General features: G+C 48.7%; 1 protein-coding gene across 6 annotated transcripts in view; it reads right to left on the reverse strand.

Annotated features, from left to right (window-relative positions):
• Window positions 1-15081, reverse strand: part of TRIO (trio Rho guanine nucleotide exchange factor) — a 1129982-nt gene that overhangs the window by 929836 nt on the left and 185065 nt on the right. For all 6 annotated transcript variants that reach the window (XM_040353401.1, XM_040353397.1, XM_040353396.1 and 3 more), the window contains one exon: window positions 14052-14174. In XM_040353401.1, the coding sequence (XP_040209335.1) occupies window positions 14052-14174 (123 nt within the window). The remainder of the gene's footprint in view (window positions 1-14051; window positions 14175-15081) is intronic.

A 15081-nucleotide genomic window follows, 5' to 3' on the forward strand; every position in this document is an offset into this window, starting at 1 on the left:
CACTTCCGGGTTTCTCGGCTGCCAATGGCGCCGGATTTAAAAAAGTACACAGTATTCAGAATCGCCGTTTTCGGCGATCTGAATACTTTGAAGTGCAAAGGAGGGCTCGGAGGTCTTTTAGACCCCGATCCCTCCATAAAGAGTACCTGTCACGACCTATTGCTGTCACAAGGGATGTTTACATTCCTTGTGACAGCAATAAAAGTGATCAAAATGTAAAAAAAAAAAAAAAAAAAATGTAATATTAGAAAAAATAAATAAATAAATAAGAAAACAAAAAAAAAAATTTTTTAAAGCGCCCCCCTCCCCGCGAGCTTGCGCAGCAAAGAAAGCGCATACGGAAGTCGCGCCCGCATATGAAAACGGTGTTCAAATAACACATGTGAGGTATCGCCGCGATCGTAAGAGCGAGAGCAATAATTATAGCACTAGGCCTACTCTGTAACTCTAACCTGGTAACCGTAAAAAAAGTTTAAAGCGTCGCCTATGGAGATTTTTAGTTACCGTAGTTTGTCGCCATTCCACGAGTGCGTGCAATTATAAAGCGTGTCATGCTTGGTATCTATTTACTCGGCATAACATCATCTTTCACATTATGCAAAAAAATTGGGCTAATTTTACTTTTTCATTTTTTTAAAATTCATGAAAGTAAATTTTTCCCAAAAAGTTGTGTTTAAAACACCGCCGCACAAATACCGTATGACATAAAATATTGCAACAATCGCCATTTTATTCTCTAGATTCTCTGCTAAAAATATATATATAATGTTTGGGGGTTCTAAGTAATTTTCTAGCCAAAAATATGGATTTTAACTTGTAAACACCAAATGTCATACATAGGCATAGGCATGAAAGGGTTAAGCATCTGTGCATTGTCTACAGGACAAGTTAAGTTATTATTCACATTGGAAAACGCAGCTTCAATTGCTGGTACTTTCCATCTTTTGGAGAATTTTTCCTCCAGAGGATAGCGAGTTGCAAAACTCTTAGGAGGGATAAAGTGCTTATCTGGATGATTCCATTCCAGAAATATAAGCTGTTCTAGCAATGTATGTGCTGGAAACGCATGCAAAGCATGGGAAGGTTTTAAAGAACCTAAGGAAGAGGCTGGGTTTTCTTTTTTTCAAAATTCTTTATTTACTCACAACAAAGAGCGCGTCCACATGGATCACAGCAAAAGCATATAAACATTAACATCTTCACACGTTCAAGCATAAACTAGTAAAGTGCGGCATGGTAGTGGGTATAGCAAAGTCCGTGGTCCGTCAGCTCCGTGCTCGTGGCACCGAGCTTACCACCTCTCCTCTCGATGATCCTGCCACTAAAAGAACGTCCATTAGCGGAGTGCGGTGTGGGGTCAGAGATCCGCAGACACGCCCTCTTTTTTACAATATCAAGGAAGTAGAAAATGAGGAGAGAGAGTGAAGCGGCAGGGAGTATCTCCCTCCGCCACTCAGTCGAAGATTAGAGAAAGGTTGTCGCCTCGGGAGTCGGGGTCCCTACAGCGCCATGGAAAAAAGGAAGAAAAAGGGAAGAGAAAGAGGGGGGGTGAGGGAAATTGCCCGCGAGCATGGAGCATGTCAGCCGTCCGGCCTGCCATTGCTCCGCAGAGTAACAGAGTCAACTCCTCCCTGGGAAGGGGGGGGGGGGGTTGTGTCGAAAAGTCTAGGTCTGTCCCCTAAGTGCTTGTCCTTCATCTGAGTAGGTAAACACAATCCATAACTGCCAAGTGTTTTTATATGACTCCTGCCTATCACGGTCTGTGAGGATAAGATCCTCCATTCTATTGATGTCATCGACCCTCCGGAGCCACATTGCTACCGTCGGTGGGTGTGGAGATTTCCAGCAAGCGGGGTTGCACGCTTTGGCGGCGTCTAAAAGGTGTCGGATAACCGATTTCTTGTATACGCGTGTGGGATATGTGTTAGCGTGTAGCAGGAGGTATGCTGGGTCGTCTGGGATCTGGCGTTCAGTGAACTTCTGCGATATCCTCCTGACCTCCGCTCAGAAGGGCTTCAGCAGTGGGCAGGACCAGAAAATGTGGGTCAATGTACCTACGTCCCCCTGACAGCGCCAGCATGCCTCTGAGGTGGACCTAAAGAGTTTGTGAAGCAGAACCGGGGTGCGATACCACCGAGTCAGGATTTTGTAGTTTGTTTCCTGTATTTTGGTACAAATAGAGGACTTGTGTGTGAAGGTCAAAATCTGTTGTCTCATCTTGGCCGAAAACGTGCAATGGAGCTCCTGTTCCCATTTCGTGATACAGGGGAGTTGATACCCCTCCTGCAGTGCTACCAGTATGTTGTGTAAGATGGATAGCGCGTGTGGCAATGTGCCCGTCTCCGAACATATCTCCTCTATTGGTGTGAGAATTGGATTCCCCGTATGGGGGGGTATCATGGTATGTAGAAAGTGGTTCAGCTGGTTTGCCCTCAAAGTCCAATTGAAATCCCCCTCCCTGATCCATCAACTCTGCGGGTGTCCTCCAACGGCCTGCTATGCTAAAATGGGAAACCTGACACACACCCGAATCCCTTAGCGCACGGAACCTTCCATCACGTAGCCCTGGTTCAAAATTCGGGTTACCCAGAACTGGTCGTAGGGACGAATTCTCCGGTGGTGATCTCATTTAAATGAGCATCTTCGCGCAGATACTGGTCGTGGTACCTATCAGCGGGTGAGATCGTAGGGATTTGGGCATCGCTGTATCGCACCACGGGGCCCTCCGCAGGGGGATGTCGCTTTGAGCTTGCTCTATGTGGGGCCATAGTTTTGTGTTCCCGTGTCGACACCAATCCACTAGCCTGTTTAGATGTGCCGCGTGGTAGTACGTGCGGACATTGGGCATAGCCAGACCACCGTACGCCTTGGGTAGGGACAACACTGTCTTGTGAATCCTGGGATGTTTCCCCGCCCACAAAAAGTTTTTAAACATGGATTGCACCTGTTTAAAATATTCCGCCGGTATGCGTATAGGTAGGGCTTGGAGAAGGTACGTGAATTTAGGTAGAATGGACATCTTAAGTATTCCGCACCTCCCGAACCAGGAGTGAAGGCCGGTTGTCCATTGGTCTAGTAATTTCTGGGTGGTTTTTAACAGTGGCGGGAAGTTGAGCTTAAAAAGTTGGGAGAGGGACGGGGGGATACGGGTTCCCAGGTAGCTTATGGCTGTGTCTGTCCACCGTAGGCTGAAACCGTGGCGTAGTCGATCTAGGCGGGGGCTCGAAATTCCCACTCCCATTGCTACCGACTTTCCCATGTTAATTTTCATATTGGACAGTCTCCCATAAATCTCTAACTCTCTCATCAGGCTCGGTAGGGATACCTCGGGGTCCGTCAGTGTGAACATCAGGTCGTCCGCATAGGCAGACTTTATATTCTCCCTCCCCCACCTTGACCCCCGATATGTCCGTGTTCAGTCGCACATGTCTCAGAAATGGTTCGAGAGTCAGCGCGAATAATAGTGGCGATAGGGGACACCCCTGTCTTGTTCCGTTCCTAATCTGGAAGGTCTCTGACACCACCCCGTTGGCCCTGACCCGAGCCGTCGGCTCTGTGTACGTCACCGAAATCCAATTCATCATTCTATGTCCCAAGCCGATGTGTCTTAGTGTGTCAAACATTAATTGCCAGTTAACACGATCGAACGCCTTTTCGGCGTCCGTACTCACCAAGACACATGGCGTCTTTGTAGTGTTTACCGCGTGTAATAGGTTGAGGACTTTGACAGTGTTGTCCCTAGCTTCCCTAGTAGGGACAAACCCCACTTGGTCAAGGTGGATAAGGCTCGTCAGGTGTTGTTGGATTCTGGTTGCCACAATTTTGGTAAGGAGTTTAAGGTCCACATTAAGGAGCGAGATAGGGCGGTAACTACCGCACTGACTGGGGTCTTTCCCCTCTTTAGGGATGATGGCTATCTGCGCCTGTAGGGTGGACACATGTAGCCTCCCCCCCAGACCATTAAACAACTCAACCAGACGTGTGCCCAGGGTAGGGAGCAGTGCTTTGTAATACGCCACTGTCAGGCCGTCAGGGCCCGGAGCCTTGCCCGGTTTGGTGTTACCCAGGGCGGTGTGAAACTCCTGCAGGGTAATGGGTTCCTCTAGTACCTCTCTGGCTTCGGCGGGCAGCGTTGGCATGGTTGAAGTGGCCAAATAGTCCCGAGAAGGGTCTCCGTCGGGGTTCAAAGTCGCTGAAGGTATATTGTATAATGTGTCATAGAAGTCTCTAAATTCTCTAGCGATCTTTTGTGGGATCGACACCTTCTGCCCACTGTTGGTAACAATGTGGGGTATATATGCTGCACTATTTTGTGTCCGCAATGAGCGGGCTAACATCTTCCCACATTTGTCCCCCGACTCATAGACCTTACGTCTACAAATCTGGATGGCCGCCTTGGCCTTGTACGCAAGGACGTCCGTCACCTGCCGCCGTACTGTGTCCAGTTCCAAACCCAATTGTTTCGTCGGTGTCTGTTTGTGTTGCGTCTCTAAGGATTCTAGTTTAGTCATTAATGTTGTTAGTTGTTCTGTCCTGAGTCTTTTCCGTCTGGCCCCATGTTTAATAAAAATACCACGGACGACCGCCTTGTGGGCTTCCCAGACCACCTCCGGATTACTGTCTGGGACAGTGTTGGTGGAAAAATAATGTCCCAGTTCTTTAACCACGTCTGCCAGTATTTCGGGGTCCTGTAATAGGGATTCATTTAGTCTCCATGGGTGTCTTCTCTCCGTCTCCATGTCCGTCAGGGCATATACTAATATTATTGGGGCATGGTCCGACCAGGTTATCGAGCCTATCTTAGCCTCTTTAACCGCCATCAGGTTCCTGTGTTGGACCAGGAAGTAGTCGATCCGGGAGTATACCTGGTGGGGCCTGGAGAAAAAGGTAAAGTCCTTCACTCCCGGGTGAAATAGACGCCATGTGTCCACCAGTTGGCAGGCGTGAAGTGCTGAATGTATGCGTCCACGCATCTTCCCCGAGGTGGAGGATGTCCCTGAGGAGGTGTCCTCCAGGGGAGACAGTGGAACGTTAAAGTCGCCCCCCACTATCAACTGTCCAGTGGCAAATCTCGTCAGTCGGTCTAGATGTTTCGTCAGGAAGGTGTCTTGGTTGTCATTTGGAGCGTAGAAGCTCGCCAGGGTAACGCCTGTCGATCCTATCCGTCCTTTCAAGAATAGGAAGCGTCCCCCCGTGTCCCTCCGTATGTCGTCTAGTGTCCAAGGTACACCGGCCGCTATCAGAATAGAGACACCCCGGGATTTCGCCTCGGAGTAGGAGGAGTGGTAGACCGTAGGATAATATCTATTTTTTAGGATTGGAAGCTTGTATTCCCTGAAGTGCATCTCCTGCAGCATTACAACGTCCGCTCTCAGGCTGCGCACCTCGTGTAGCAGCATCCTGCGTTTTTCGGGGGTATTTAGGCCCTTAGCGTTCAATGAAACAATTGTCAGCGCGTCCATGCTCGTGAGCGGGGGGGGGCTGGGTAGAGGGGGGGTTGGGGATGCTAGGGAGAGTTAAGAAGAGGAATTGAAAAGTGTCCCGGATGAGTCCGGGAATGGGAGAGGTATAGGGTAAAGAGAAAAAAGAAAAATAGAAAAGGTACGGAGCGTAGTAGGAAGCCAACACCAGAGAGTGTGGCTAGGAGAGAAATCTAAATTAGCTTAACTAGCTAGAGCGCTCACCAGAACTAGTTCGGGGTTCGAGCGCAGGCCTATGTGGGTAGGTGGTTGGACAGATCCAGGACTGCGAGCTCCCGACCCTATCCAACCCCCCCCGGCCATCGTAAATAAGATAACATTAGTATGGCAATGCAATCTATATTAAAGCATATATAACATACAACAGTATTTGAGTAACGAACAGTAACATAAACATAAGGAGCACATATCCCATAAGAATCCCTTCCTGGGGACCCCACTCAGCATCGAGGGGGTGCTACCGATAGGGGGATTGAGCAGTGAACCAAAGAAGGGTTATGTATGACCCACATCCCCTGGCCCCCCTCCCCCGTAATCTCAGATAATTTCTTCCGTCCTCCCTCTCTCATCATTTCAATGTCCCGTGGAGTCTCTCATCCCCATGTCTCTCCTCAGGACGGTAAAGGTCCGGTCTCCCCCCCCCCCATTGCCCCCTCCAGGGGAAGCCGTATCACCTCCCCTCCTACATCGTATCACATCACAAAAGGGGCTCTACTAATATCCGCCCTTCCTCAACAGGGGTATTGGTCAGTGGGGCAACCCCCTCCCACTGAGTTCAGTATTTCCTCCAATGGCCTGCGTCGCTATCGGGTGGGCAGAAAAAATGAAGGAAAAAAGATCATGCCTGGGTAAAAATATGAAAAAATAAAAACAAAACAGGCGAGTAAAAAAAATCAAAAAAGGGTAGACGAGCCCCGTTTGTCTCGTGTGGCTTACCCTGGCATAGTAAAGTCTTCACTAGTGCAGGGGGGGATCCACATCTCGTGGGGGGCACTCATGCATCTATGGAGCAGGCCGGGGCGCGCCCCAACAGCGCGGGAGCCCCACTATTGCAGTGTCCCCCCCCCCAATGGCCGCGCGAGGTAATATCTGCAGCCAGTCGGGGATCGGTATCTGGTCCGCATCCAGGAAACGAAAGAGGGCCGGTAGGTCTGCTGGTGACTGGACCGTGAAGGCTGCTCCATCTTTCCTGAAGGTCACCGCTAGCGGGTAGCCCCAGCGATAGGTAACCCCCCGCTGTCTTGCCAGGTCCAAAACGGGCTTCAGCATCGCCCTTCTGCGCAGTGTCGCCCTTGAGAGGTCTGGGAGCACCTTCACCGCTGCACCGTCCAAGAGAATCTCCCCTCTGTCACACGCACCGCGGATGATGCGCTCCTTCTGCGTGTAGCGTAGCAGCCGACATACCACATCCTACGGTCTGTCCGGGTCAGCCGATCTCGGGCCTAGGGCGCGGTGTGCACGGTCCACCTCCACATCTTCCGCCGGGTTGCCCAGTATCTCACGGAACAGGCCCAGTAGAACGTCATCCAGGGCATCGGGTTCCACCGTCTCTGGGATCCCCCGCAGCCGGAGATTGTTGCGGCGGCTCCTGTCTTGGACCTCCTCGAGATGTAGTTGGAGCGCAGTAGCCGCTTCTTTATGGTGGTCTCTGTCCCGCTCCAGATCCGCTACCCTCCGCTCCAGGGTCGCCAACGATCCTTCCCCGGTGGACACTCTGTCTGACAGCGTGGATACCTCCGCACGCACCTCCTGGAAGTCTCTTCTATGAGTCTCCTCCAACTTAAGGATGAGAGACTATGTCCGTCCTTGTGGGGAGGGCCTGCAACAGTGCCCTTACCTCCTGTTCCGCTGATGGGCCTCCGGCCGGTGGAGAGAGGGTCGACATAGTTGGGCATAGATCCTCGGAAGCGCCCGGAGTAGCGGGGTGCGCTGCAGTTTCCTCCGGTCGAAAGGTCCAGAGGCCTTGTTCCAGATGCTCCGCTGGGCTGCCACGTGGGCTGGCTCTTGGCGCCGCCACCCTCGCGCCCAGAGGGATCGCCGTAGAGGGGCTGAAAAACCGGTGTAAATCTCCTGATTTTGTGCTGGAGCGGGTGGTACGGGTTTGTAGGTCTTCTTTTGGTCTTTTTGGCAGATTGCATGCCTAGAATCACTGATTTTGGCCGGTAAAAGAGAGGACAGGGCCGGGAGCTCCAAGTTCCTGCGTCCTCACTCAGCCATGTCCAGGCCACGCCCCCGAGGCTGGGTTTTCATGAGTCTCTGTCAGAGGCAGCATGAAGGTGGAACGAACCATTTCTGTAAGAGATTGTATCAGCAATTTCTCAGTTTGGGAAGCTAAAAAAGGTTCATGTACCGTTGTCTCCTCTATTGAGGAATCATCGGGTTGTTTTTCTTCCTGATCAAATTAGGGTAACACCTCATCGTGAGTCCACTGTTCCCCTAGGAAAGCTGGAGTGGGGGAAGGGGACCTAGTACGTTTCTTATCCATCTGAATAGAGGATGCGATTAAAGCTGCTAATCTTTCTTCCAAACCCTGGAGGGAGGAGGAAAGGGCATCTTCAGTCATGTATACAAGTGCTGAGATGTGAGGGGCAGCTGCACCATCAATTTATTCCAATAGCTCACCCCGATTTGCCATACTTGGTGAATCAGGCGAGGATGACAGCGTGGAAATCCAGCTTGAGATCCCAATGCCTGGGGGTGAAATTTTTGCTTTTTTGTGGCGTCTTTTTTGGCAGGCATAGTACAAAAACAGAGGCGCTATACAATTTACACTAAATCGCTGAAATAGTCATGACCTATATCAAGTCGCTATACAATTCAGCCTAGTGCTGGAAAATAGTGTCTTTCCTGAATCAGGAATGCCAGTGCAACCCATATGTGTCCCACAGCTCGTATGTCCCTGTGTGCAGGCAGCGGTTTCCTCCTCAGCAGCAGAGGAGAGACTGACGCAGCTTTCCTTTTGTTTATTTCCAGCCTGTGTGTGTCTCGTGGACGTTTTCACGGCACTGCGTTTAGGCCCGGCCCCCTCTGGAAAAAACAGACCAGAACATGAGGGGGGGGGGGAGCAGAGACTAAAGTGAGGCACAGAGAAAAAACAAACAGCCAGTCAATTATAGCAGCGGTACATAGCGGGACCTCTGTGTCCCCCGCGGCGGAGGGGGGTGTAATGTAAGGGGGTGCAGCGCTGCTGTCCCCCTGACCCACTGGTCCCATCAGAGGGAGAGAAAAAAATACCTTTTTTAAAGGATCATTTTACCTTGTAAGAATCTCCTCTCCACCTGCTGTACAAGCCATGCACGGACTGAGCTCTAGTGAAGACGACAGAGTATGGCAAGTGCATAGACTCCCTCTAGTGGAGATTTTAAGGCATGACAATCTCTTTTCTTTAAGGGAAGAAATACATAGACATTTAAAAAATATCTAAGTCTCTTCCTTTTCTTATCATCGCCACAGGATTTTACTGAATTAAAAGACAAAAAGTTCCAGTTTTCACCCATTACTCCGGGCTGTGTTAAGCCAAACCTTCAAGGATGGGGTCCTTGAAACAGGGTTCCCACAGCCTTGGGCCATGTATAACACCCCCTCAGGAGTTTTAGGTAATTTTACAAAGACCTAAACCCTGGATTTCTGGGGTCCAGCCCTACAAAAAGAGGCATTACAGGCAAAACCTTGTGTTTCGAATACGAGGTCCCAGGTACCATCCATTTAGGCCTCAGTGGCAATGTGGTTGGATCTGGCTTCTTTTTATGTAGGAATTTAAATCCAGCATGGATCCCACCTAGAGCTCTTCAAAGAACTTCTTCACTCGTGACCAACACCTTTAGACACTGGCGAAAAAACTGATGTGCTCCTGAAAGGAGGAGGGGTTATATAGGGAGCAAACTTCATTAATTAGGGTTTACCAGTGTCAACACCTGAAGGTGCCCTATTACCCATTAAGTAAATACTTAAGGCTCCGTGTCCCATGGTGTATGAAAAATAAATTCTAGCTAGGGTAGTATGTACCCTGTACCATCTCAATACGATTTTATAGTTGTTTTCTTGAGTCTTAGAATCTTTTGAGCTCGAGTGAGTCAAGCGGCATAGGTGGTATAGTTGTTCCTCTGTGAATTCAGATTGGAGGTCCCGTTCCCATTCTTTAATGTAAAGGGGTGTGGGGCTAGGTGTTTCTGTCTCTAACATCCAATATAGTGCAGAGATCATATGGGGCAGGTGGTCTGCAGATGCCCACATACTTTCAAATTCCGTTACAGTGGTTCTGATCTGTGCTTGTTTGTGGCATTTAGCTATGAATGTCTCTAACTGGCAGTGTCTCCAGAAGTCAAAGGGGAAGCTACCATATCATTCTCTTAGGGTGGAAAGTGAGCCCCCCCTCTAACAATCCCATCACTTGCTCAAGTTCCAAGGGAGGCTTTCTGCTCCCTGGGAGGAAACCACGGTGCCAGAGCTAGGCAGGCATTCATTTTGTCCAACATAGTCAGGGAGTGTATCGTCAATGGGGAGACCCAGTCAGAGAGCCCTCCATCTTCTGCGAGGACCCAGGGCACATAGGTCTAAAAAGAAGCGCTTTGGTAAATGAAATGGTATGATTTGCAGGAGGAATAGGATGTGGGGCAGTATGGTCATTTTTAGAATGTTCGTCCGGCCCACTCATGTAAATAGCGCCTTATCCCATGTCTATAGATCTTGGGAGATCTTCTTGAGTAGGGGGATGTAGTTGTGAGAATATAGGGAATCTAATCGGTCTGTTAAATGGACGCCTAGATATTTCATAGAGGGGATGGACCACGCGAAAGGGAAAGATTACCTTAGGGAGCCTGCTAAAGTTGGGGGGACAGTGATCGGCAGGATGTTCGATTTGGAGTAGTTTATTCGAAAGTTGAATATCTCTCCATAGGCAGTCAGTTCTCCCACCAGGTTCGGCAACGAGACAAGTGGGTCCACTACATGGAATAATATGATTTTTGTACTCACTGTAAAATCCTTTTCTTTGAAGTCCATGAACGGACACAGCTTTCTTATATTCTTGACTGTAGGGGTTGTGATCTGTCTATCAGAAGAGGACTAGGCCGACATGTTAATGGTTAAAATATGTAATCTTTAGCAAAGCTAAAACAGCCCGCCCCAGGAGGCGGTCACTCTGGTCATAACTCTTCTCACTGCAGTGAGCAGCTCAGTTCCTCAAAAAGCAGTACAAACCTAAAAAAGGAGGGGTGGGAGCAGTGTCCGTCCATGGACTTCAGAAAAAAGGATTTTACGGTGAGTACAAAAATCCTATTTTCTCTTTTGTCCACATCATCCTTATATTCTCGACTGTAGGGGTATCCCCAAGCAGTTAAAAGTCAAACTTCACCCCCAACACACCAGTGCTCCTCAACGGAGGAGTTGCAACCTAAACAACCTCAACAGCCATCTGGAAAACGTAGTGGTCAAAGCAAGCATCCGAAGATGCACTTACATCAACCTTGTAACCTTGTAAAATTTTGTAAAGGTGTTAATGGACAACCAGGTCGCCGCTTTGCAATTGACGATTATGGTCGGAAAGCGCAGGAAGCACCAATTGCCCTGGTCGAATGCGTCATGACAGAAAAGGGAGGTGCCCGCCTGCTCAGGGCATAAGCCTGAATCACGAGTATGTGGCAGATGAGGTTTTTAACGGTCACCACCGTTTACGACCTTCCAACCCATCCACGACAGCTTATCGACACTCCAACCAACAGGCAGACCCGATCCATTCCATAAGAATTCCCTCAATAACGAGACTGAAAAGCTCTGTTACTGCATCAAAATATGAACTAACTTTTAATGGTTTCTTCTCAGATTTTATACAGTTTTCAAGGCACAGGAACAATCAAACTGCCCCCCTCATCACACCATGGGGGGCTTCAATCACATTCTTTTACATAATGATATTCAGAGTTAATTATCCCCCAGATGTTGCGTCTCCGACAAGTACATTCCACACAAACAGTATACATAATGAGAGGGTCTAGGAGCTAGCCTGACTCTTAGTTTCAATCCACAGAAGCAGTCTTAGTTAGCATCTCAACAGCCTCACACAATGGAAGGCCTTTCAAGAGCCAGCCTCATTTAACATGTCACTAGGCTATCCAGAGAGATGAGTCACTATTGACTGGTTGGGTCACAATTAACCAACAACTTGCAATCTCTCAAGATCCTGCAATATGAACTATTAATGTCCCATCTCATGTAATACATGAATTATGATTCACTTGCCACCCCATGCCCAAAGGGCACAGGGTGGACTCAGACCCAAGAGTTATCAGTGAGGCTGACACAGGAGTATCCCCCATCCTCACAAAGTCTCTGGGTGTCACGGGTCATCCTGTTACATCTCTCCCCTTTCGGTGGGAGACTGACACAGGAGGAGACCCCGAACGGGTTGACTCCGAAGTCAGTCAGTAGATCCAGTCCTCCAATGCTGGTATCCATACCGTACCCCAAATAAATTGCTCCAAACAGAGCATTACTCACCCTGCCAACCTCTGTCTCTCTCAGAGAACCTGCCTGCCCCTGGGGAGAGGCCTGGACTGGCCCTTCTCCCTGGAGTCCTTTCAGCCGCTGGAGAGAAGACAGGGTGACTGGGCTCAGTCCATCATGTGGTTGGGGATCTGAGCCAACTGGCCCCCATCCCTGGGGTATACCAGTGGAGACCGAAGTCCCATCCACTGGTAGGTGAAAATCCCCCAATGCTTGCCAAGCCGACATCCTCCTGTCTCGGTGACGCACCATTTTCTGGGGTTGTGTCAGCGGAGACCACAGTCCCATCCACTGCCCCAGGAACTCCCTCTCCTGCTAGGTGAGAGCAGAGGCTTGTGGCACTCTGCTCTGTTGACAGCTCTTCTGCTGGGTCGCTTTGAGTGGAGACCACAGTCCCATCCACTCCCACAGGAACTCAATCTCCTGCTAGTTGAGAGCAGAGACTTGTGGCACTCTGCTCCGTTGCCAGCCCTTCTGTTGGGTTGCTTTGAGGGGAGACCACAGTCCCATCCCCCGATGTCAGCTCAAGCTGCAGTTGTGTGCACATAAGTATTCATAGCTTTTGCCATGACACTCAAAATTGAGCTCAGGTGCATCACTTTTCCACTGATCATCCTTGAGTTGTTTCTACAATTTGATTGGCGTCCACTTGTGGTAAATTCAGATGATTGGACATGATTTGGAAAGCCACACAGCTGTCTATATAAGGTCCTACAATTAACAGTGCATGTCAGAGCACAAACCAAGCCATGAAGTCCAAGGAATTGTCTGTAGACCTCCGAGACATAATTGTTTTGAGGCACAGATCTGGGGAAGGGAACATAATGTCTTCAGCATTGACGGTCCCAATGAGCTCAGTGGTCTTCATCATCCGTAAATGGAATTAGTTTGGAACCACCAGAACTCTTTCTAGAGCAGGCCCACCCAGCCAAACTGAGTGCTCAGGGGACAAGGGCCTTAGTCAGGGAGGCGACCAAGAACCCAATGGTCACTGTGACAGAGCTCCAAGGTTTCACAGTGGAGAGAGGAGAACCTTCCAGAAGAATAACCATCTCTGCAGGAATCCACCAATCAGGCCTGTATGGTAGCATGGCCAGACAGAAGCCACTCTTCAGTAAAAAGGCATATGACAGCCCACCTGGAGTTTGCCATAAAAGCACCCGAAGGACTCTCAGACAATGAGAAATAAAATTCTCTGGTCTGATGGAAGTAAAGATTGAACTCTTTGACCTGAATGGCAAGCATCTTATCTTGAGGAAACTAGGCACTGCTCATCCCCTGACCAATACCATCCCTACAATGAAGCATAGTGCAGGGAGCACCATGCTGTGGGGATGTTTTTCAGCGACAGGAACTGGGAGACTAGTCAGGATTGAGTAAAAGATGAATGCAGCAATGTACAGAGACATGCTTGATTAAAACTTGCTCCAGAGCGCTCTGGACCTGAGACTGGGGTGAAAGTCTATCTTCCAACAGGACAACAAACCTAAGCACACAGCCAAGATAACAAAGGCGTAACTAAAGGACAACCCTGTGAATGTCCTTGAGTGGTTCATCCAGAGCACACACATGAATCCGATTGAACTGTGGAGATCTGAGAATGGCTGTGCACCGACGCACCCCATCCAACCTGATGGAGCTGGAGAGGTCCTGCAAAGAATAATGGGATAAACAGCCCAAAAATAGGTGTGCCGAGTTTGTAGCATCATACGCAAAAAGACTTGAGGCTGAAATTGGTGCCAAAGGTGCTTCAACAAAGTATTGAGCAAAGGCTATGAATGCTTATGTACATGGGATTTTTTTTTCGTTTTTTTATTATTAATAAAGATTTCAAACAAATACTCATTCACGTGGTCATTATGGGGCATTTTTTGTAGAATTTTTAGGAAAATAATGAATTTAATCCTTTTATGAATAAGGCTGCAACATAACATTTAAAAAAAAAAAAGCGCAGTGTGTGTATTCTATATTATATATTCTCTCTCTTTTGTTAGCAAAATATATACCTCACTCTAGCCACAGCAATGCTATAAAACATCAGTATTTCAAAAGTAAACTAAATGTTCTGACCTGAGCAACTTCTTCAAAATCTTCATGACGTTTCTGCAAAGCTCTTGCTCTGTGAAGAGATTTTCCTACACCAGTGTGCTTACTTAGAAATGCTTCGCCGTGATTTTCAATCCAATCCAACACCTATAATAAAAATAAAAAATTGGCCTCAGGCAAAAATGTGTAAAACAAATTTTCAACAAGATAATATATGCCCTTACTTTCAGTCCCAGTGACATTGTCAGCAGAACAGAGAACAGAGGGTGATTATACCCAAGAGGGTCACAGACAATTCAAGCCCACAACAGGTTTCAACCCATCAATAAGCTTTAAAAATGTTTTGCTCTAAAATGTACTATAAATCAGCTTGTTTGCTCCCCCCCCCCCCCCCCCCTTCACTGTTTTTTCACAGGTCTCCACTTTGGAAGTTCGGCCCCCCTCCTCCTTCCCCTGCCACCAGGCCATTCACAAAGCTCAGCGTGCTTTGCGCATGCGCCGCAGGGAACCGGCTGTTAAGCCGCAAGGTTTCACTGACGGTTTCCTTCACAAGGCATGGTGGCGGCACCAGAGAGCCGATTGAAAAATGTGCAGTCAGTGGTGTCCGCATCACGGGATCCCTGGACAAGTAAGTGTCCTAATATTAAAGCATAGCTCCACTTTTGTTTGGAAAAAAACATTCCGCTCTGGGTGATCTATGTACATTGCAAGGATTTGTTGCAGATTCCTACCTTTGGTTATTCTGAAGAAATCCCTGTGTGTTTGTGCCCATGTGGGAAAATTCATCTAATAGGAGTGGTTTCAGGATTATAGTTTCAGAGCACTAATGAGGAAATCTACTGTGCCTGCATCCCTTTAGACATGTTCTCAGGGCCGGTGCTACCACTAGGCGGACTAGGCAACCGACTAGGGCGCACGGCCGCTGGTTATTCTACTCCTGCACTGTACACAGAGCGTGCAACTATCTGACAAGCCGCTCCGACATGTGTCAAGCAGCGCCACGCTGCTCCCTGACCCCCCTCAATCTCCCTCTCCCTGCCTGACCCCCACTCTC

Source organism: Rana temporaria, chromosome 5 (genome assembly GCF_905171775.1).
Source record: "Rana temporaria chromosome 5, aRanTem1.1, whole genome shotgun sequence".
NCBI classification, from domain to species: Eukaryota; Metazoa; Chordata; class Amphibia; order Anura; family Ranidae; genus Rana; species Rana temporaria.